Source organism: Eubalaena glacialis, chromosome 1 (genome assembly GCF_028564815.1).
Source record: "Eubalaena glacialis isolate mEubGla1 chromosome 1, mEubGla1.1.hap2.+ XY, whole genome shotgun sequence".
NCBI lineage: Eukaryota > Metazoa > Chordata > Mammalia > Artiodactyla > Balaenidae > Eubalaena > Eubalaena glacialis.
This window is the reverse complement of record NC_083716.1, coordinates 233,797,097-233,820,927: the sequence shown is the minus strand read 5'-3', so window position 1 is coordinate 233,820,927 and position 23,831 is coordinate 233,797,097. Positions and strand designations below refer to the sequence as shown.

Genomic DNA, 23,831 nt, shown 5'->3' with positions numbered 1-23,831 from the left:
CAGCCGTAAAGAAAGGCAGCGGCTCCGTGATGGGACCAGTGTCGAGCCCCGGAGGAGTAGCTGCCTTGGCCCGGCCCGGTCGTGTGTCTCCCTGACCCTCCGCCCTGAGCTGATGCAAGGAGCCTCTGCCCTGTGCGTCCCCAGCCCCGGGAGGGCGGCCCCTCACCCAGGCGGGCAGCTCCACGCGGTAGTTGAGATCCCCGAGCCAGAAGAGGTGGGTGAAGCGGTGAGTGATGTTAAAGGAGCTCAGCTTCTTGTCTCCCAGAGCCAGAAACCGGAGAATGTTCATATAGTTTTGGTTTCGCCTAATTAAACAAAAAAGCAGCCAGCTTAGCACAGGGGCATTGGTTCCCTACTGCCCATGCCAGGAAGTCAGAGGGGACATGTCGGGGAGTGAGACTGAAATCTCCAGCCCTGTTGCAGCAAACCACGTGCATGCAGCCCCTGGGCTGAACTGGGAACGCAGGGTAGGGCCCCGGGAGCATCCGCTCCGCAGGGACTCGGAATCATCAGACTTCTAGATGGCCGTCTGCATGGCTGGGCCACCAACAGGCAAAATGCGCTTTCATCTGTAAGGGCGCCCCAGATGAGGTTTTCCCTTGAGAAATGGAGTGGTGTTTAGGTGTCTGCTGGGTTAGTGACACGAGGAAATGTCTGTTCCATCCTTTAGGCAAGATTCAGCCACACGTGGATGTAGCTGTAGTTGCCTTTGATGAGAACACGGGAAAAGCCCTTAGAGGCCGACCGGACAGGGTCCCAGCCGAGGGCTGAGCCGTCCTTATGGTGTTCAGGGTTTGGGGTCTGTCTGGGCAAATAACCCCAATCCCTGCTCCTGGGGATGAGCTCCATTACCTGAGTTTCTTTTCGCTTCCGGAAGTCAGGTGGCTGTTGACAAACCCCAAGGAGGTTCCATTGAACATGAACGATACCCCCACGGCTCCCTTGTTCCCTAAAGGGAGGGGGAGGAAGAAGTCAGAACATCAAACAGGCAAAGCTGCCAAGTGGCGGGAAATCAAGGTGAAGCAATGTCATTCGTCAGGAGGGAGAGAGCCGCTGTGGGAAAGTGGAGGCCAAGGAAGAAAGCAGAACAGCTTTATCTGGGGTGGGAGATGGGACAGGTGGTAGGGACAGGGGGGCGAGATTCCTCCAGGACAACAGGAAAATGGGATGAGTGGCCAGCAACCTTGGGGTTCTCGGCAGGGCTGAGGGAGGAGGCTACTGGTGATAACTCATCCTGGCATCTCCCTCTAAGGGGGAGGGCGGTTGTTAGTTTCTCCACATGCCCAAGCAGGACCATTAAAAGTAACCAGAAACCCTGAGAAGGAGATTCAGAAGGAGGAGCCCAGGGCTGGGGGGCAGCGGGTGGTGACCTTCCACCAGCTAACTCCAGCTTCCCGGAGAGACCGAAACCCACACTGAGACCAGTGGTCCTCAAAGTATGTTCCCCAGAACAGCATCAGTACCACCTGGGAACTTGCTGGGAGTACACATCTCAGGCCCCGCCCTGGACCTGCTGAATCAGAGCTTCAGGAGTGGGAGCCAGTAATCCATGTCTAACAAGTCCTCTAGGACAGGGGTTAGGCAGACACTGACCCACCACCAGCTAAGAATGGTTTGTATGTTTTTAAACAGTTGGGGGAAAATCAAAAGAAGAATATTTTGTGACACATTAAAATTATATGAAATTCAAATTTCAGAGTCTATAAATAACATCTTATTGGAACACAGTTATTACGCCCCTAGAGAGAGTCCAGTAATTATGACACAGATTGCATGCATGACCTGCAAAGCTTGAAATATTTACTCTCTGGCCTTTTGGAGGGAAAGTCTGCCAACCCTGCTCTAGGTGGTTCTGACACATGCCGAAGTCTGGGAACCTGCTCCGCCCATCACGGCATCTGTGAGCCGTACATTCTGAGCACTTGAGATGTACAGGTCCAGACTGAGATGTAAAAGTGTAAAAGACACATCGGAATTGTAAGCCTCGGTAACAAAGATGGACTGTAAAATATCTAATAAATTTTTATATTGAATACCTATTGAAATGGTAATATTTTGAACGTATGAGGTTTGATAAGATATATTATTAAAATTGACTTCCCTTGTTTCCTTTTCCTTTTTTGAATTTGGTACTCAAAATTTAAAACCACCCAGGTGGCTGACATTCTGTCTGGGCTGGATAGCAAAAGGGCCCTGGAGATCACCCGGCTCTGCCCCTCGGGACTCAGGGGAGCCACAGCCCAGCCAGCGGCCGAGCCAGGCCGGGCCTCCTGCCCGCCCCCCACACCGACCCCCACCCCGCTGCCCCTGGCAGTGAGGCAGCCCTGCTCCTCTCGCCCCCAGGAGGCCCCTCCTCTCAGCTTTCTCCCCACCCTGCCATGCGGCCTGGGTTTAAATCCCTGCCCACCACTTCCTTGTCACAGGGCCTCGGACAGGTTAGGGAACATCACTGTAGCCTCCACAGCCCTGTCTGCGAATGGGGCTAATGACAGTCCCTGCCCACACAGGGCGCCTGTATTAAGTAATAGTCGGAAAGCATTTAGCATACGGCCTTGCACAGGGTACAAGGTCTTAGCTCTCCTAGAGGTCGTAGATCTTCCGCCAGTCAGCCAGCATTTGCTGAGCTCCTGCCCTGTGCTGACCATGGCTGGGAGCCATTCAGGGGGAGGTAAGGGGGGAGACCAGCCCCAGGAGATGGGGGAGGGGAGGCAGGGAGGGTCTGGTACAGGGGAACTCCTCCACCTCCAAGCTGCCCTCCGACTGCCCAGGCCTCCTGCCTCCCTCTCTGGCCTTGTCCCGTCACCACTAGAGCTGAGCCCAGGGACCACGGGGCCTTGGCTTCGCTGTTCCCCCTGCGTGGAACCCCACTCCCATGAGGACCCTTCCTCTGCCCTCGGACTTGGGTCCCAATGCCGCCCCGTCAGAGAGGCCCCTGGACGCCGTCTCAGGTAGTATTGGATCTGCTCTAGCCCCCGCCGCACACGCTTTGCCGGCCGCTCGCTCCCGAAAGCGTCCCGCCGCCCGTCTGTCCGTGGCAGCAGGCCGCCGCGTGCGGTGGTCAGGAGCCCAGGCCCAGCACCGTGCTGGGGGGCTGGGGGCACACTCGGCTCCGTCCCGGGAGCCAGGGCTGGGGCGGCGGCCGGGGGGCGGCCGGTCGAGGCGTGCTTCTGCCTTGTGTCGGGCGGTCGGAGCGCGTTGCAGGCTGGGGAAGGGCTGGCGGGAGGGGGCGGGCAGCCCCGGCGGCCGGGGATCGAGGACTAGAGGAGCTTCCTGGGCAGCAGAGGGCGTGGGCTTCGGAGCAGGGCAGCTGCCACAGGAAGGAGGGAGGGCAGGTGGGCGTGGACGCGGGCAGCTTGCGGTTTGTCAGCAGAAAGGCTGAGACAGCTTTTCACGTTCAATGCCAGCAGTTATTCTACTTCCTTTTACCTCTGGGGCTCTGTCCTGTCCTTGACACCAGCCACCAGAAACCGCTGGCCTCGCCCTCAGCCCCACCCACGGCCCCTGTGTGGGTGCACCTGCCCTCACGCACTCACGTCACACACAGACCGACAGACTCACACTCACACGCACAGACTGACAGACAGACACACACAGACTGACAGACTCACACACACACAGTGACAGACTCACACACACAGACTGACAGACTGACAGACTGACACACACACACACACACAGACTCATACACACAGACTGACAGATTCACACACACACAGTGACAGACTCACACACACAGACTGACAGACTGACAGACTCACACACACACACACACACACACACACACAGACTGACAGACACACACAGACTGACTCACACACACACACACACAGACTCATACACACAGACTGACAGATTCACACACACACACAGACTGACAGACTCACACACACATACACAGACAGACACACAGACTGACAGACTGACAGACTCACACACACAGACACACACACACAGACTGACAGACTCATACACACAGACTGACAGACACACACACACAGTGACAGACTCACACACACACAGACACACACACAGACTGACAGATTCACACACACACAGACACACATACACACAGACTGACAGACTCACACGCACACACACAGACTGACAGACACACACACACAGACTGACTCACACACATACACAGACCAACAGACTCACACACACACACACAGACTGACAGACTCACATACACAGACTGACAGACTCACAAACACACTCATACATACAGACAGGCACACTCACAGACTCACATACTGTCTCTCACACACACACAGACTCACACACTCACACTCACAGGCATGCAGCCCTCTGCTGTTTTCAATTCTCTGAAGCACCCTGACTGGTCCCCACAGGCTCACAGCTGATACCAATGTTTCCACCTCCAACCTGAGTCTGTCTAGATCTAGACCAGGGATCATAACCTACAGTCTGTGGCCAAACTGAACCCGTGACTTGTTCGTAAATAGTTTTCTAGAACACGGCCGCGCTCACTCATGTTCCTGCTGTCTGTGGCTACTCTCGTGTGTCAGCAGCAGGGCTGAGGAGGTGCACGCGGACTGAAAAGCCTACAATACTTACTACCTGGCCCTTCACAGCACGTCTGTCAACCCCCGTCCTCGGTCCGCGACGCTCAAGGTAGCGTCCGTGCGCTAGCAGTACTGACACCACCTGGGAGCTCGTTGGAAACACAGAACGTCGGGCTCCTCCTGAGACGTACTGAGTCAGAACCCACATTCTGCCAGATCCCCAGAAGCACTGGTGTAGACCCCGAGTGCGTTTAGGCTGGGAGGACCACCCATCCCAGGTGGGATGGACACGCGAGTGTCGGCAGGAGCGAGCTTACGTGGAACACAGCCCCCCTGCTCACCCAGCGTGTTGGCGATGCCCGTCTTCACGTTGTTGGTGCAGATGTGGCTGATCCGGTTCTCGTGCTCGGGCTTGGCCAGCACCACTATGCGGATGTTCCAGAGGGTGTGGATGGCGATCTGGCGGGGAGGACAAGGCTGTGACCCTGGGCCAGGACACAGTGCTTGACCCCAGAGCAAGAGATGCATACCCATCCCTCGCCCCAGGTGTGGGGCACCCTGTCTGTAATCGCTACACTTTGGGGAACTCCTAAGGATGCCTCACAGATGAGACAAAGTGTCTTAAAGATGAGAGCCGGCACTGATGAGATTTCGATGAAGTAAAGATGACCTACAAGCTTGGGCAGGGAAGAGGGAGGACCCCAGTGATGAGCAATGCTCATAGACCCCATTAATTTCTGGATACAGGTGCCCCTCTCTGGCCCTGGAAGGTGGGGGGGAACCACTGAGCACATTCTTGCTTCTGAGATGCTCCTGATTTGCCCAGCCCACTGCCCCGGAGTCCCACCCAGGACTGTGGCCACTGCTCACTGTTTTAAAAGTCATGCTGGTGATTTCTTGCAGGGAATGTTTGAGTATCTCCAGCCACTCCTTCTCTCCCAGGGGGTCCTCCTGGGTGCCGATCACGTAAATGTCATGGGGGATGTAATCAGCAGAGTCATCCCGCGTCTTTCCCTGCCCCTTGGAGAGAAACCAGGACGTGATCTTCTTGGGAGGGGGGGCGTTACCTTCAACAGCAAAACCCAACACCAAGTGAGTCAGAGGTACATCAGGAGAATTCAAAACAGACGTGGGGGGTGGGAGAGGTTCACACAGTCACTGGAAACCATTCAGTTCCCCCAACGAAATATACCTTAAAGAACTAGGTACTGTCATCCCCCAGGATGTCAGGGAGGGTGAGAACTCAGTTACTTTTCTTTTTCTTTTTTTTTTTAAAATACTGATGTTTTAAAGCAACGCTTTTTTTTTTTGGTAGCGCTGCACAGCTTGCGGGATCTTAGTTCCCTGACCAGGGATTGAACCCGGGCCCTCAGCAGTGAGGGTGTGGGGTCCTAACCACTAGACTGCCAGGTAATTCCCTCAGTTACATTTCTTTGTAAAGATAGAGTTAAGTTACAAAGACTAGAAACACCTGAAGATTCCGTAACTTGAACTAGTACACAAGATGTCAGACACTGTCCTAGTCTCTGGGGCTTTAGTGATAACTGAGACACGGGCCTCGAGGAGTTTACATTCCATTGGTGGTGAGAGAACGCTGTAGGCTGACAAGTTTAGCATGGAGGCTTCTAACCCATGGTTAGGAGACAACAGTGCCTTCATTGCACAAGAGAGATCTCAGCCGAAAACCAAGAGGTGTGCGGGAGTTAGCCAGAGAAATGGAAGAGCATGGAGGCCCCCTTAGTGCCATTTCAAAAGCTGAGCTGAAACAGCTCGATAAAGAAATGATGATAAAGATTTATTTCCCTCAAAATGCCCTTGGAGGTTGAGTAAACTTTTTTCTCAAAGAGATAACTTTCTTGGTTCACAAGAGCCAAGAAGCCAAGAACTGGAGTGACTTGACGGCCACCGAGCTCTGCTCCCACTGTGGCTCAGGATGGGAGCACAAACGCCGGGGCCTGGTGGTCTCTGCTCGGGGAGACCCTCGCATGCTGCCCTGGTGCGGCAGGGCCCTGGCCAGCTCCTTCCATGCCGTGTGAAGGGCACCCCCTGCAGCTGTGCACCTGGACGGCCAGAACCGTGCCCAGCCAAATCTAAGACGTCCAGGCTCGCAGAGGGAAAAACAGGAAGGGGCCGGTGCCCACGTGCATGAACCCCCAAGTGTGAGAGCTGAGGAAATCAGGCGGCCAATAAGAAACACTGGTGGGGAGAGAAGGACACAGGAACTGGGCAAGGGTTCTACTTCAGCGCTGCCGTGGCCCCTGGAATCTCTGGGCGTGAAGGTCTGGGGAGGCAGGGGCTGGTGGAATCGGGGTGGGCAGCTCTCCTGACTTCCCTCCTGGAACGCCAGCCCATCCTCCACCCAGCGACAGGCCAGGAGTCCCATGGTGCGTTTCTATTTCGGATTGTCCCCCTCCCCCTCCACGAAGGGCTTCTGCTCAGCTTCTTCCTCCCGGGGGGCTGCTGGGTGACACTGTGCTGCATCGGGAGGTGGTCCTGACTCCGCTCCAGACAGAAGTAGGCGAGACAGATGCCCAGCCAAATTCAAATTTCAGATAAACAATGGATAATTTTTAGAATAAGTATGTCCCATGCAATAACTGTTTGTCTAAAATTTAAATTAACTAGACATTCTGTATCTACTTAATTTTTTAAAATTTCTAGCTGAATATTTACACTAAATAATTATTTAGTGTAATTCAGATTAGTATAAAAATTTGTATTAGCATCTAAGTATATACTGTGTATATTTAGTACAATGCATATTTGGTGTATATTTGCACTTACCTCTAGCCAAATAGTTATACTAAATAATTATTTAGTATAACTTATATTCAGTATAATATATTTATATATTTAGTATATGATATATACTTAGTACATATTAGTATGTAAATATATATAGTATATATATTTATCATAATATATATTTAGTATGTATGTATTTATTTCTAGCTAAACACCTATACTAAAAAATAATTTGTTGTTTATATGAAATTCAAATTCAACTAGGCATCATCTCTCTTTCTCTTTCTTGCTCAATAAACCTGGCAGCCCAAATCAAAAAGGGAGTTCCTCCTTCCAGGACTGAAGCTCCTTGGCAAGCTGCCCAAGGCTGGCAGGTTCCCCAGAGCCTCTTCACCCACATATTCAGACTTTCCAGTTTCGACAAGCAACGTAACCCATTTCAGCTGCACTTGGGGTATGAGAATCCCAGGGCTTGTTTCTCTTACCCCTTGTCTCAGGATGGGTACCCACGTCTCGGGACTGGGGGTTGGGGGGAGACAGGCAAGGATGCTTGAGGCAGCAAAGCAGAACCCCAGGGGAGGTGCCGGGAGGCGGGGTGGCATGTGGACCCACCCATGTTCCAGGTGCCGATGAAGATGGTGATCATGTCGGGCTCGGGCTGCTCTGAGTGCTTGTTCTTCATCTGCTGGAGGAGCTGGCAGAAGCCTTCTCTCTTCTAGGGATTGAAGGGCAGACAGACTCAGACAGGCCTCTGCCTCCCCGCACATGATACTTTCAAAGGACTGGTCAGCTTCGAGAAAACTGAGGGGAGCGCAGATCAGTGTGGACTTCCAGGACAGCCATCTGGAAATACGTGTCCAAGGTCTTAAGAGAGCGGCTTCTCTCTGACCCGGCCCTTCCACTGCAAGGACCTGACTCTAAGGAAAGAATCAGGGACTGTTCGAAGACCCGACCACATCGTGGGGACGGCAGCAGAAAATATTAGAAACCTTCGTGTCCAATCTTAGGAGATGAATTACTAACTGTATTGTGGGTCATCCATATGCTAGAAGACCATAGGTTTTAAAAATTTGGGTGCAGAAGTACTTGATCAACAAGGGTAGATGGTCAAGATACATTGTTTAGTATGAAAAACCAGTTGACAAAACACTATGAGCAGCACCAATGCATTCGTATTAAAAAAACACAAACAAAAACCATCCTGAAAGATAGAGTCCAAGGATTACTAGTGGTATAGGGGTGTTTCTATTTTAAACTTTTTGTTTATTTGTATACTTTTTCACTAATGAGAATTAGATGACTTATGTAATGAAAGAAAATTTAAATCCAAGAAACTAATTAAAAAGGAAAGAACACACAAAGGCTGTCGTTGCCTTCTTAATAGTCTTCATTTAGTTGTCCTGGGTACACAGTAGGGCACAAAGTAGACGTGGCCCTCTCGTAGCTTACGGTTCAATAGGGCAGGGTGACCACACAAGCATGCCCCAAAGTTTTAGGCTGCACCATATGAAATTACCAGTGTTTGACTGTCTCAGACCTACGTAGATGGCAATTTCATATGATTCAATCTAATTGCAAATCTAAGTTCCCTCTGAAGAAAGCAGCTCACGAAGAATTGTGATGGCTGTCTTTATGGAAACCTGCTTTTAGTTACAAATGGCTCAATATTCAGTGCCTCGGTTTACTGCTGTGCCTCATCCTTCCGAGCTTGCGGCAATGAGCAGACCTGGGTTTTGGACCTCTGCCCATGTGCCCAGCACTATGCCCAGCCAGGTTTCTGCCTCCCCCACCTGTCTGGCCCCCACTTCCTTGTTTTTCCCAGTTCCTTCTCTATCATTCCTCCCAGTCCTTTTCACCCTCTCAGCCAGTTCTGGGCACCCCCGGACCCCCCATTGGCCTCCCAGCAGCCCACCCCTGCCACACAGGTAGAAAGAGCTGGGTCCCGGCACTCAATGGGGCTGTCCCTGTGAGCCTATGATAGGAGCCCTGTCCCTCAGCCATGGTGCCGACACAGTCAGCCAACACCTCACGTGCTGGGAGCTCTCTGTGCCCTGCCTCATCCGAGCCGTGCACTGCAGGATAAACAGCAGCGCCGCGAGGGTGGGTTTCAGCCCCTGGTTGGCGTGTCTGAAGTGAGGGATAAGGTCACAGAGACACCATCTGTACAGAGGCCCACCACAACGCCCAGATGCCAAGTTTCTCCATCTGCCCACCCACCTCTTATTCCAGCAGCCAGGCCTGGCAGGGACTCTCACTTCTGCAGAGTAGGGCAAAGTGTAGAAATGGAGGGAGCGCTGGTGGAGACTCAGATTTAAGTCTGGGGTGCCCCTGAGGGCCTCCGGGTGCATCCCGGGGAAGTTCAAAGCCCCCCAGTGGGGCTCAGGGCTAGTAAGACGTGGATGATAAAGGATGCACTCTCTCAGGGGCAGGCGTGGTAGCAAAGGGAGTGGATGGAGCTGTGATGCTTGAATCCCAGCTGGCCTGGAACGCACCCCCTCAGCTTCCTGCGCTTGGCTTTCCCAGGTGGGAAATGGGTTGTGAGAGCTGAGTGAGCCCATGGTACCAACTTCCAGGCACACAGCAAGCCTCAGAAATTGTGCGTCCCTCACTCCCCTCTTGGCCCATCTTAGTGGTTTGTCGTCACTTACTTTGGAGTCAGCAAAAACATATTCCTTCCGCACGGTCTTCTCCTTCTCTGTTTCCACCAAAATCACCAACTTGTTCAGAAACTTCTGAGACTTGATGAGCTGCAGGACTGAAGAGGGATGAAAGTTCATTTTTCTCATCGTCACCCAATATGTAGAGTCTCCACTATACTCTGGCACTTGACCATCAACAATCCTGACTTTTCCGTGTCCAGGCTGAGCACCAGATTTGTGCCTGGTCTCCCAGATCCTTGCTCCTCTTACAGGGACGAGCTCATGGCTGGGAAGGGTGGTGCCTGGAACAGGAAGGGTGGCCTGGCCGGAGCAGAGACAGTGTGACTGTCCATCTTTTCAGCTCCCTCCCTCTCTCCCTTCCTTCTCTCTCTCTCTCCTCCTCCCTATCTCTTTTCCTTCCTTTCTCTTCCTCCCTTCCCTCTTGTGCTTGTTTTGAATTTATATCTAAATGAAAAATTAAATATTTTTACTTCTATCAACGACTAAAAGACTCAAATTGTTCTACAAGATTTTTACGAATAATAGCACTCCCCAACCCCACCTCCCTCCAATGTCCTGCTCCCTAGAGGCAACCACTTTCAATTCTTTTAATGGATTCTTTTGGAATTTTACTTCATGACTCTGAATAAGATGCTTATATTGCTACTTCCTGGTGTTTCAGTCTTAGGTATTTTTATTACATATTGACTTCCCACTATAGAAGATGAAGGTTTAGCGCTCTTTCACATTTACAACCTGTTCCCCCACCTCACCGTTCCCCTCCCCCTGCCAATGTATAATTTCAGTCCCTCCATCATCCTTCTAATAATTATATCATCATTTTGGCCAGATGAGCATTCAGTGTTTGTTATTATGGGAATGCTCTTGACAGACAAGCCCTGATTGCTTTCTTTTTCCTACACAACTTTCTGTTTTTCCTGGAGTTAATAATTGCCATATTTTTTCAGTGGTCCTAGCTCTCTCCGTTTGTAACTCTCTTTTCTGTGTGGTCAAGCACTTTCATCAGTTTCATCATCCTGAGGGAGGCTCTCCCAGAGCCTCTGGGCTTTCTCTTCTCCAGACTGGTACAGAGCCTTCTCTAGGCCTGATGCAGAGCTGTTACTTTAGGGCTTTCCCTCTCCATCATCTGGGAAATCCATTCACCTCTGTCTCTCTTGTATTGGATCTCAAGTCGTCCTCTTCCTCAGTTTATGCCTTCATTTTGGTAGAGCAACATCTTTAGTAGCTTTCCAAGAAAGAAGGGATAGGGTGATACATTTTTGGAAGCTTTGCATGTCTGAAAACTCTACCCTCACACTTCACTGACACAACTCTAAGTTAGGAATAATTCTCCTCAGGACTCTGGAGACCTTGCTCCATCATTTCTAGTTTGCAGCATTGCTGCTGAGAAATAAAACATCATTCTAATCCATCTTTATGCAGAAGAGTTCACATGGCAAGCCTGACTGCTATCCTTGGAAAGTCTGCTTGAAGGTGGCCCTTGGTTGGCATCTAGGACCTTGGATTTGGGGAGGGTTCCCAGCATCCCCAGAACTAAGAGCAACTCCCTGTGCCTGTGATGTTTGTACCAACAGTGTGGTTTACACTGAATATTTGTTTTCCTTCTGGGAGTCTGGGTGTGTACCAGGCAGAAGGTGCCTACATGACCAGCCCCCAGTAAAATCCCGGGATGCTGAGTCTCTAACAAGCATCCCTGGTAGATGACATTTCACATGTGTTGTCACAAGTCATCAAGGGAGGAATTAAGCATGTCCTGCGTGACCCCCACAGGGAAAGGACTTCTGGAAGCTTGTGCTTGGTCTCTCCTAGACTTCATCCCAGGCACATTTTCCCTTTGCTGACTGTGCTATGTCCTTTCACTGTAACAAACCACAGCTATATGACTCTACACTGAGTCCTGGGAGTTTTCCTGGAGAATCACTCACTGTACCTGGATCATGGTCTTGGGGACCCCTGACACAGGCTATAATCTATCTTTTGCTTTGAAGTTTTTAGGATCTTTTCTTAGAATCCAGTGTTATGAGACTTTCCAAAGTTGCATGTGCCTCAGAGTGTGCTGGACACTCGGTGGGCCATTTTCAGTCTGGAAACTGATATTGTTCAGTCCTGAGAACTTCTCTTGAATTGTTTCTTTAATGTATTTTCTCACTGTTTCCCAGTTTTCTCTTACTGACTCTCATTACATTGGTATCGGACCTCCTGGACTGGTCTTCTAATTTTCAAAAATCCCTTCTCTTCTATTTCTCCTCACTTTGTCCTTTTGTTCTACCTTCTGGGAGCTTTCCTCGACTTTATCTTTCCACCCTTCCTTTGAGTTTTTATTTTAAAAATTTCTGAAAAAAGATTCTGCTATAATGTTTTTATTTTTCCTTACTAATCTCCTGTTCCCTTCCTCCTCCTTTTTCTTCATTTTTATTTTGTTCTCGGAATGCTCCTTTAGTAGCATTCTGTTCTTGTTTCCTGGTCCAATTTCTTTTAACTGTCATAATTTGTTTCCTGCAAGTTTTTTGTCTTTTTCCTTATTTCTGCCTTGAGTCTCATTGTTTCCTATTCCAGGCTTCTCTCCAATGTCTGGTGGTCCTTGGCTGTGGATCCCAAGAGTGCCAGTGGGGGACTGTCCAGCAAGGTTTCTCCACTGGGTGGTCTCATGGGTTGATTTGTGGGGAACCTCTTCATGGCAGTGTCTTTAGATTTTCGTTCCTGGGCTGGTCATGTGGTCCAGGAAGAATCTTCTAACTGCCTGCCTGCAGGGTGTGGGCCTGGCTGGCAGCATCCCGAGCTGGGCAGGGGTGAAGGCTGGCGTCTCAGCGTTCAGAAGTAACTGTTGTTGAGCCCTCTGTTTTTGGTAGTTTCCTCTGCCCTCACCAGGCCTGGTGTCGCCCAGTCCCTTACCTCCTCCAGAGAATAAACCTCAGGTCTTCTGCCTAATGTGTGAGGGGTAGCCACCGGCTGTGTGGCACGGACAGGGATCTGGTGGGTCTAACTCTTTTAAAAAGATTTTCATCCAATCCTGCTGTTTATAACCCCAGCTTCACCCTCACTCCAGGGGCCCTGGTTGCTATCGATTCCTATGCCCTTTGTGGTTCTGTGGTATGTCAGGCGTCTCAACTTTTCCTATGCCATACTTAAAATTTAGTTTTTTTGGTTCCTATAAATTGGTTATCATTATCCATCTGCTTTCCAGCATTCAGAATTGTGTTGCCATTATTTTCCCTCCTGTTTTCTTTGTCCCTGTGAGTTTTGCCTTTAGGAAGGGAACTGACAATCGTGTGTGTGTTCAGCCACCATCTTGAGCTGAAGTCTCACTCTAGGGAAATCGTGGGGGGCCCGTGTTCTCAGAAGTCCCCTCAGCCTTGTCAGAGGCAGTCAGTGTCCCACAGCATGACTCCTACTGCTGCCAACTGGAATGCCCCAACTTCTCCAAATCTGCTGCTATTAGGCTATGTCTCCTTCCCTCTGAATTTCTGGTTTTCCTTCTATTTGAAGGACTGTGTGGCTGCCCCTGGGACGTGACATCTTGCTTGCTCAGAATTAGTATTATTAATAGTAATATTAGTGTTAGTAGCAGGGTAAGTGGCCCACTTGTTCCCATACCTAGTTACATAGAATCGTTTTGGTTCCTCTTCCCTTGCCCCTCTCCATCTCCTCCATCAGCCCGTCTGAGCAGTTCTACCTCCAGAACGTTCCCAATCTGCCTATCTTTCCCCATCTCAAGCCACCACCACCTCTTGCCGGCCACTGTCACAGACCTTTAATTGGTCTCCCTGTCTCTGCCTGTCCCCTGCCACCATTTATTCTCAGCACAGCAGCCAGAGTTCATTTTAGAGGGGATCACCCCCATTCCCCTGCTTGAAACCTCCAAACAGTGGCTCACTGCACTTAGAACACACCCCGGGTCACCAAGGCCCCGTGACCTCTTCATCCTCCGAAGCCCCAGGCAGAGCCACCTCTGTGGTGTGAAGCTTCCCCGCACAGCCTCCTCCAGGGCTAACCTCACATCTGACCCACATTCTAATACATGCGCACACGTCAGCTTTCCCTCCTGAACTGTAGATTCTCTGAGGGAGGGCTATAACTCAGGGCTGGTCCACGGAAGATGCTCAAAAGAAAAATGTCCATCAAATGAACTGACAAGAATTCACAGTGCTTCTCGGAATCCCGAGGAGCATTTCTTTCAGTCCAGAAACCTCAAGCTTTTAGAGCAACCAGGCACTCGCTGACAATCTCCTTACTCATTGTAGGTTTCTGTTTCCTTTTGTCAAAGTTGGGTCCACTCCTTTCAGTTGTGAGTCAGTCTCTGTGGCCGTTAAGAGGAAAGTATGGTTCTAATTCCATCACTTTCAACAGCCCTCCCCTGCTCACACCCTCAGTAAGTCCCCAGCTCTCCTGCCCAAGTTGGCAGTGGACGGAGTGGTCCTGCCCCGGCACTGCGATCCCAACTCTGCGTGAATATGACAGCTTGTCACACTCCAGTGTCTAGGGACTTCGTTTCCTGATCCGTCGTCCTCCTCACTGTTCGGTTCTGCCTTCCTCAAAGCTGCCTTGGAGGGATAATTATATCATGATGGTGGTAGCAGCCAATTTTTGGAGCATCTACTAGACGCTAGACACTGTGTACTTTTATGTTTACTTATTGAAGACTCACGGCTGCCCTATAGGATGCTACTATACTTATTTGACAGAATAATAAACTGAGGACAGAGAGAGGGCACTAGACCAAGGTCACAAGTGGCTGACCTGGGACTCAAGGCTGGGCTTCTAACACCTCCCTGTGCTCCTAACACCACTTTTCTCCTTTCTGCATCCCACCTCCTGCACAGGGCTGGTCCCCAGAATTCCATCCCCCCTGCTGCCCTGAGAGTATCCCTTGGACCTTCGTGCCACAGCCCTGGTGGGACACAGGAGCAGGATGTTGCAGGACAGGGCAGGCCCCTGTGGGGCAGCCCCCATGGCCTCTACCTAGACACTTTGCCGTGGGGTCAGTGTTGCCTCTGGGCACATGGGATGTACTTTTACAGGCATTAGCTCGTCTACTCATGAAAAGCCTATTATTCCCATTTCACAGACGAGAAAATGGAGGTACAGAGCAGTTAAGCAACTAGGCCAACATGATACAGCCAGCAAGTATCAGAGCCTAGATTTGAACCTGGGCAGTCTAGCCCCGGAGCCCATGTGTGCTCTTATCCTCTGTCCTGCTGTTCCCAGCATAGTGTCTGACATCGAGTTGGTGCTGAACACACAATCCCCTTCCCGCCCCGCCTGGATGTCCAGCCCTAGGAGGTTCTAGGGGTGATGGGTGGTATCTGCAGGGCTTGGCTGTCAGGTCAAATATCCACCATCTGAATAGACAGCTCAGGCCAGTGCTCTTGATGGGGCGAGACTGTGGCTTGTGTCGTGTACCCTAGAGACCCCTGTGGGATGTGCTGTGACCTGCTCCCATTTGCCATCTCTGCTGGCGAGAGCTTCAGAGTGGGTGGTGCTGACCCAGGACAATATCTGAAGGCCACTCCAACTCATGGGCTAAATGACAGTGGGCAGACAGCAGGAAAGCACAGCCCACGCTCCCTACAGGCATCTGCTTGGCAAGGCTAGTGCAGCGGGATTTTCCCAACTTTTCAACACCAGCCATCAGTCATGGTCTCCAACTAGAACCTGCCTCCAGAACATTCCACCCCACAAGTCAGGCTTCTAACAGAACCAGAGGAGAGTTCTCTGCTTCCAGACAGCAGGAAAAAGATTTTACATGGTGACCGCATGCATACAATTTCTATGTGTGTGTGCATGTGTATGTATAACTACAACACAAGTTTCACGAAAAAATATTTACCTTTACTCTCTACTTTGATGTTTTCTGTTTTATCCTTCTCTGCTCTTTCTCTTCTCATGCTACTTTACTAAGAACAAAAGATACTGATCATGCCTGGAACTGCCAGGTAAAATACAGGATGCCTGGGATTCCTTTACAGAAAAAGGCATACCTTTTTACTATAAGTATGTTCCAAGTATTGCACGGGACATACTTATACTAAAACTTTTTCATTGTTTCATTGAAATTTAAGTTTAACTGGGCATCCTGTATTTTTATTTGCTAATCTGGTATCCCTAATTATATGCTGCTAAACAAATTTTGAGCCCCTGCAGAATAAAAAATACTGTTTACAGACCATAGGGACTTTGTCTTCAGGGGTTTGAAAACCTGAACTGGAATACAAACTGCTGTGTGAAATTTGAGGGGAGAGTCCACAGCACTTACCAAGTATCTCAGGGAATCTGTCGGCCAGGTGAGGATAAAATGAGATCAAGTAAGGAAATGTGGCTCAGAAAATATCATGTTACGATACATAGGCTCCCCGCATTGTACAGATGGAGAAACTGAGGCTTGGAGCTGCCCCCTCCCTGGCAGGCCAGCCTCCGAGGCCAGTGATGCCAGGGGCACATCTGAGCATTTTCCCCCATTCTGCTTGGTTGCTGCCCAAAGCCCTGCTGTCCTCCAGGGGTCCCTCCCCTGGGAGCCTCTCTGTAGCCTTTCTCTTCCCCGGACCTTGGCCACACTGCAGGCTGTCACTTGCCATCCTCACTATCAAGGCTGCCAATTCTAGACTCTGCCTCCAAAACTGCCTCCCCACTCCCTCCCCAGTTATTCTCCATCCAACCTGTGGCCTTCTTCGGAGCACTCAGTAATAGCTGAAATCATCGTACTGACATATTTATTGGCCACTCAATGCATTGGAATGTAAATTCCACGTGGACAGAGTCTTCGACCATCCTGCTCACCCTGGATCCCCAGTGCCTGGCCCACAGCAGCTTCTCTATAAGTTTTTGGCGTGTGAACATTTTCCATTTTACTGATGAGTTTGTTTGAAATGCAAAGCCTCAGTCGCCCAGAGTTGGCTCCTATGTGCTCGGTTTTCCTAAGGAGCCTTACACGTAGATCCATTCACATGAGCCTTATCATCCCCATTTTACAGATGAGGAAACTGAGGCCCAGGAAGGTTAAGTGTCACGTGCAAGGTCACACTGGTGCTAAGTGGCTGAGCTGGGATGTGAATTCAGACAGAGCTCATGACTTTAATGCCACGCTAAACTGTTTCTCTGTCTGTGCTACCCTAGAGATGCAGCCTCATTCGGTCAGCAGGGCCTGAACCAGGCACAGTGATGACCACACGTGTCAGCCTGGCTCCTAGCAGGGAAGAGCATGAACACACATGGAACCGCCACCCAGGGCCAAGTATAAGCTCACTTCCCCAGGGTGGGAGGAAACAGGTGGAGCGTACAGGGCAGGCCTCAAGGTAGAGGGGGCACGAGAGGGGAGCCTTAGGACTGGGGGTTCCCACAGGCAGGCTGAGGGTTGGTGGGTACCCCAGCCGAGGGTGGAAGGTGCCTGGCAGGACTTGCTTTCCCAGCAGCTTTGCTGCTGACCGGCCACAGTAAGGGCATTAGCAGAATAAGAACTTGACAGACATGAGGGGGCCTTACTTTTCTTGTGGCTGTAGAACTTGTCCTCAGAACCATCCTTGGACTTCTTAATTATCAGTTTCCCAGATTCAACATCAACTTTGAGCTGCAATTTCTGAGGAATGCCCAGAGATTCTGACTTCACCTGTGAAAAGGAGGTGGGGGGGGGGGAAGGAGGGGAGGGGAAGAGGAGATGTTGGTTATCCCTTCTCTGTGCTTTCACAGTGCCAGTCTGTGACCCCTTGTCGACATGACTGGGCGGCCCTTGGCCATGTGTCCAGCCCTGGTGTCCCTCCCGTGCGGCACCACTGGGCTTCTGTTTCTGAGCCTCCCCTGACGCAGAGGAAGTTTCCATGGGCAGATCCTGAGAGTCGCTAAAACGTGGGAGGAGCCCAGCTTGTCCATTGTGTGCACATCAGCTATTCCGCCAACAGGTTTGGTGGAGGGAACGGATGAACGACTGGAAGACGGTTTATTCACGGCTGAATGTGACAACACTCATTAATCTGATGTGTCATCTATTTCCACAAAGGATTTTAGTAACAGATTTACGCTCCTGGGCCTCGTTACAACCAATAAATGAACATTCACTGATAATAATTAGGAAAAAGACAATTGCCTAGGCATGTTCAGAAGATGGAAATACATCTTAATACCGAATTGGCATCAGGGCTAGGAAGGGTTTGGGGGTGGGCATCCTGTCCTGTTTCTGAATGTGGAACCAGTGCTGGGCAAAAAGGAAAGAAAAACAGCGCGCTCGGGGTCTGGGTGGCGAGGAGGAGGAGGAAGTGGCGGGCGGAGGGGAAATGGCTGCCGAAAACAAGCTGGAAGAGCGTTTCCCGAAGCGTATTCTGCGGAACTATCACCTACTGTGTTCTCAACACCGCGCCACCTATAGAAGATGATCGTGGGAACAGCAATAGTAGTCATGCAAAAATCTTTTTACCGAAAAAACTGCTTGAATGTCTGCCGAAATGTTCAAGTTTACCCAACGAGAGGCACCGTTGGAACACTAATGAGAGATCATGACGCAGCCGTCCTTTTGGATTTCTTTTTAATAATGTGTGACCCTTCACCTTTGATCCCCTGACCTGCATTACCTTGGTAACCATATCATTTTTTAATTTCATTTCATTTTTTGATTTTGGTGTACAAGCTGTAACATTTCATCTCTCAAAGTGTCACACGCTGATTTCCTCAAATAGAGATACCCCTTTGAGCAATTAAAAAAAAAAACAGAAAAGAAAAGAAAAACATATTTCTGGGCCTGGAGATTCTAACTTGGTCACTTTCAGGGAAGTCACAGGAATCACTTTTTTTTCCCCCGAATCCCTCCTTGAGGCACTATTTTGCAGCCAGCTCGGGGAGGCCCTCTGTTGGATGACACTCACTGCCCCCATTTGGAGCAGGACGAAGTTTTGGCATCTTGGGCCAATGAGAAGCTCCTTCCTTGGGAGCCTCCCCACGGCGAAGGTTCCACGGGTTCATCTGGGCACCCGTTCTACGGTTTAATCATCTTCCCAGGGAGCTGGTTCTGCTGACCGTCAATCTCAGCCCAGCCGTTGGGCTCCCTCCTGAGCCAAAAGCCCCCCTTCCACAGGGACCAGAATGCCCGCCAGCCCCCTCCTGTGAAGCACAAGTCCACAGCCACTTACCTCAAAGGTGACTGGTGGGATGAGGGAACGCCGGTGGGAAGACTCGGGACCCTCATGCAGCAAGGCCTTGACCTGTGGGCAGAAACGCACGGGGCCCTTCAGGCTGGGAGGTGAAGGGAAGGCAGTACAGGTTGGGACAGAGTCACAGGGATACCTGGGCATTCTCCAAGCGAAGAGGGGGCCAGAGAGAAGTCCAGGGAAGCTGCAGGGCCCCCCACATACCTTATCTTCAATAGAAGACAGGAGACTTGTCAGTTGGCTGAGCTTGGCCACCATGTTGATCGGATTGGCCTCACCAGGCACCTGGGACATGAGGAAAAGAGCAAACAAGGACGGGATGCTGAGTGCCAGCTGCTGAGAGGCGTCAGGCCGAGCGCTTTCCATGCTTCATCTTGGTTCATCTCCCTAACAACCCCACAAGTACGATTATTGTCCCCCTTTGCAGACAAGGAAATCAGGGATATGTACAACCATCTCAAAATTATCATGACCAAAAAATACATCTTCCTTTCTTCTTCCCTCTAAATCTGCTTCTTCCCTGGTGCTTCTCAGTTGCTTAAACAAAACCCGAGGCCTGTCCTCGATTATAACCTTTCCACCCTCCTACGTGTACTGCATCGGTGCTCCTGCTTCCAAAACACGGCCGTCCCCTGCTCGAAACCCCCTCGTCCAGCTGCTTCCCACCACTGAGAGGAAATGATCCAAACTCTTAATGACTCTGTATGATCCACCCCTCAGCCCCAGCCACGCTCATCCTCACTTCTGATCTGCCCTTGGCCTTGAGCTACACTTTCTGAGGAATCCCTAGAAACATGGATGTCACCTGAGAAGGCCACTTCCTTGTCACTCAGGTCTCAGAGCCACAGAGAGGTCTTCCCTGACCACACGAGCTAAAATCATCTCTACTAGATCACCCTGCTTTGTTTCATACCAATCACCACGATTGTTTATTTGCTCTTTGTGTATTTCCCCTGCTAGAATGTAAACACTGTGAGAATTGGGACCGTGAGAAATGTGTCCAGTGCTGTGACATTGGTGCTTGGCCAGTGAAGATGCTCAGGAAAGTCGTTCAATGCATGCCTGAGGCCCAGAGAGCTGAAGTTACCTGTCAGAAGTCACACAGCTAGTAACGGCACAGCAGGCCAGGAAACCATGTCTGCTTGGCACCAAGTCCACGGTCTCAAGCATTTATTCACAGAACAAATACTTAACAAAGCACCTATTCTGTGCCAGACACGTTCCCAAGGTGCTGGAGATGTAGAGTTAAAAGGGCACCATCCCCGCCCTCCACTAGGACAAGGACACCAGACTTGACGATCTTGAACACCAAGCAGAGTGGAATGAGGGTTATCACCAACGAGGAGATGTCCCTTTACCCCGCCCCTTCCTGAATAAGTCAGCCAGGTTACACAGGCTTTTTTTTTTTTTTTTTTTTGAATAAGTATTATTATTATTTAAAGATTTATATTTATTTATTTATTTATTTATTTTGGCTGCACCGGGGTCTTAGTTGCCACACGCGGGATCTTCGTTGCCGCCTGAGCACTCTTAGTTGCGGCACGCGGCGTCTAGTTCCCTGACCAGGGATGGAACTCAGGCCCCCTGCATCGGGAGCGCAGAGTCTTACCCACTGGACCCCCAGGGACGTCCCTACAGAGGCTTTTGACCTCAGTTTCCCAGCAGCCGCTTTAGCTCTCTCCTTCTGCCATCACCAACCACCATCACTTCTAACCATCAGCTGTACCGCCGCTACGGCCACCTCCAGCACAGCCATCACCGCCATCATCGTGGCAGTTACTCTTTGTCACAACTTTCTCTAATTCTTTTTGGTTTGGCTCTTGCTCCTTGATAAAGCTCTCAATCAGTCTTCAGTTATTATTGATCAGCGGGAGGGCTCAAAAGAGTGGAGCTGAGATGCAGGTAAGAATGGAGCAGGACAGCAGGTGGGAGAGTACAGGATCCCTTGTTTTCGGGGTGTTTTTCTCGTAAAGAGTTGAAAAGATGGCAGATTCAAACCCCCTCATCCTCCTTCAGACACTGGAGATCGCCTGCTTGCTACCTGGGCCATCACCTGGTGGTAAGATGGTGTCTTCCCCACTCTCTCTTCGAATCTATGTCTTTTGGGGCAGGTTTGGCAAAGACGTACAAAGTATAAATGAAGCTACCAGCCAAGTGGGAGTTAGTTCTTGGAACAAAAGGTATTAGAAGAACGCTGGAGCTTAGCCTCTACTGCCTTGTTAGGCAGAATACATATGACCATGTGATGGGTTCGTATGCTATGCCCAGCGTGTTTAAGATGTATTGACTCTTCTAGTCCTTGGTCTGCAGATGGGGAAATTGAGTCAGAGTGGTGAGTCACTTGTTCAAGGTCACACAGCTGGTGTTGACCTGAGATTTGAATGTAGATCTTGCCCAGTGGGTCTCAGCTGGTACGGATTTTGCCCTCTGGGGTCATTTGACAATGTCTGGAACATTTTGGGTTGTGAAAATTGGGGGATGCTAATGGCATCTAGTGGGTAGAGGCCAGGATGTGTTAACATCCTACAATGCACAGAACAGTCCCCCACAGCAAAAAATGACCCGGCCCCAAATGTCACTAGCGTTGAGGTTGAGGGTAAAATTCACAACTCAGCCTCAATGTGGGCGAATTGGTCTGAGTGCCACCTGTGGGTTTGTAGAAGCTGACCTAGTTATTGCACTTAGCTTTTCAGTTGAACTTCGGAGGATGTGGGCTCCAAGGTTAACGACTCTCTGTTCTTACATAGGGCAGACCCAGGGCTCTCCCCAAACTTCGGACCAGCAGTCATTTTGATAACGTTGCATTTTGCACCTCCCAGCAGTTCTCAAATAAATGTCACACAGGGGTCCCCATCTTATCTTGCCTACCTAACGGAAAGGGCCTAGTGCTGGTAAGAGGCTACCATGGCCAGATGTCTCACCCAAGCAATTTCATTTACTCCCTCATATACCCCTGCAGTGGCAGATATGACTATGCCCATTTCTCAGATAAGGCAACTAAGGACGGGGCAGGCGGGAGGGAGGTGAGTCAGATATTGAACTTGGATGTTTTTGATCCAGAGGCCAGTGTTCTTGCCTCTACCTCAGGCAGCCTCGGAACTCCCTCTTCCATTTGTGAATTTCTGGAGGCATCAAGACATTGCCTGCTTTTCTTGACCAGTCAGGGTCTCAGACAGGAGGGTGGCAGCCAGAACCCTTTCTCTAAATCTTGAGGCCACCTCCCATCCCGTCGCTACTCTGTCCTGCCACCGAATGCAAACACTTTGGCCTTTGCATGCAGGGCACCATGCTGGGGCGTGGCTGTTATCAGCTTTTCTCTCTGGAAGCTTCTCCCTCTTCTACTCCTACTTCAAAGATTTGGGTGTGTGGTCTTGTATTCAAACCATTTAAATTTTAGTGTCTGGTAGGGTCTTTGTTTTGTCTAGATTTGCTTTTACTTTCCCGGAAATTAACCCACCATTCACTTCAAGGAGAGCAAAATTACGTTTTTGGTTTTTTTTTTATCCTGATGAATTTTTAAGTTGTACAAATAGAACACAAATTTTCTCAGTAAAAAAAAAAAAACTCCAAAAAACCATTTGGGCAAACCTGAAGTCTCCCCTGACCCAGGCCCCTTTGGCCCAATTCCAACCCCTCCTCGTGGTGAACAAAATAGCCCTTTCGGTATAAACACTTCTGGTACGATTTCCACGTGTAGATTTACATCCTAGTTTATATATTGTTCTGCCGTTTGCTTTTTTCACCCAACAGTATGCCTTGGAGTCAGTGCATCCACCTTAGAACAGAATTCTGCATCATACTTTAACCCTTTCCCTCTCTGTTTGTGTTTCCAGCGTTTCTGTTTTTAGAGACAAAGCTGCGATAAACATTGTTGTCAACATCTCTGTGCAAACATGTAGACCCTAAGGCAGCTGCCTGCAGGTAGAATGGCTTGCTTGAAGGACTCCGGGCATTAAACATTTTCATGCAGACGGCTAAATTGCCTTTCAGGAAATCCATTTCCACTCTCAACTGTGAGCAATGAACCCGTGCGAGTCCCTGACCCTCATGTTAGAGCCAAGTCCTGGCTTCACCAATCAAATTTTCCTGTCTGAGAGGCAAGAAGAGGGCTCCCTGCTTTGCAGGTCATTTTCCAGTTACTAATGAGGTGTTACTAACATCTTTTCCTGGGTATCCCAGCTATTCCCAGTCCCTCTTCAGTAAAACAGGCTTTTAAAATCCTCTTCCCACTTAAAAAATTTGGTTGCTTTTACTTAATCGTGTGTGGAAGGGTTTGCTTTTTAAACATTTTCAAACCCTTGTCCCTTGCAAGTGCTTTCTCTGGAAGTCCTATCTGTGCTTGTTTTTAGCTCTGCGGAGGACACCTTCTGTGACACAGACAACTTGGCCTTGGCCCCCTGCCAGGCTGTGAGCTTGCATATGTGTGTGTGTGTGTGTCTGGCGGGGGCCTGCCATCACCTGCTCTTCCTGGGGCATGAGGCGGGATCAAGCATTTAGGCACCTCGTGTTTTTTTCCAGTTTCTGATGAGAAATGATGGGAAAAGGTCCTGCCTTGCCTCCTTATTCAGCACTAATAAGGAGTTTTGCTGGCGGTTGCATAATTTGAAATCTTTATTCCTCAAATCAAAATCCAGCAGGGGCGGGGGCATAAACCTTACTGGGGGTCAGGGTGCTGAGGCTCCCCAGCCCCCTCATACTCTGGGGGTCCAACAAAGGCGGTGCTTCCTTCTGAGCCCTCGGGACATTGGTTACCTCTTCTCCCCATGCCCCAT

General features: G+C 50.2%; 2 protein-coding genes across 2 annotated transcripts in view; one reads left to right on the top strand and one right to left on the bottom strand.

Moving 5' to 3' along the window:
• INPP5D (inositol polyphosphate-5-phosphatase D) overlaps nucleotides 1-23,831 on the bottom strand; it is a 133,334-nt gene that overhangs the window by 31,181 nt on the left and 78,322 nt on the right. Inside the window, exons 8-16 of the mRNA XM_061205985.1 lie at nucleotides 19,264-19,344; nucleotides 19,042-19,113; nucleotides 17,408-17,531; nucleotides 9,920-10,026; nucleotides 7,884-7,986; nucleotides 5,397-5,593; nucleotides 4,868-4,985; nucleotides 853-949; nucleotides 167-305 (exon numbers count right to left, since the gene is read on the bottom strand). Coding sequence (XP_061061968.1) covers nucleotides 167-305; nucleotides 853-949; nucleotides 4,868-4,985; nucleotides 5,397-5,593; nucleotides 7,884-7,986; nucleotides 9,920-10,026; nucleotides 17,408-17,531; nucleotides 19,042-19,113; nucleotides 19,264-19,344 — 1,038 coding nt within the window. The remainder of the gene's footprint in view (nucleotides 1-166; nucleotides 306-852; nucleotides 950-4,867; nucleotides 4,986-5,396; nucleotides 5,594-7,883; nucleotides 7,987-9,919; nucleotides 10,027-17,407; nucleotides 17,532-19,041; nucleotides 19,114-19,263; nucleotides 19,345-23,831) is intronic.
• Nucleotides 17,637-18,516, top strand: LOC133084157 (calmodulin-binding transcription activator 1-like). Its single transcript, XM_061180370.1, has 2 exons — nucleotides 17,637-17,683; nucleotides 18,112-18,516. The coding sequence occupies exons 1-2, from the start codon at nucleotides 17,637-17,639 to the stop codon at nucleotides 18,413-18,415; spliced, it is 351 nt and encodes a 116-aa protein (XP_061036353.1). The 3' UTR covers nucleotides 18,416-18,516.

Coding starts and splice junctions, on each gene's coding strand:
- LOC133084157 (XM_061180370.1), top strand. CDS start 17,637: ATGACTGGGCGGCCCTTGGCCATGTGTCCAGCCCTGGTGTCCCTCCC. Junction 17,684..18,111: donor CCAGCCCTGGTGTCCCTCCC/GTGCGGCACCAC, acceptor ATGTGGAACCAG/TGCTGGGCAAAAAGGAAAGA.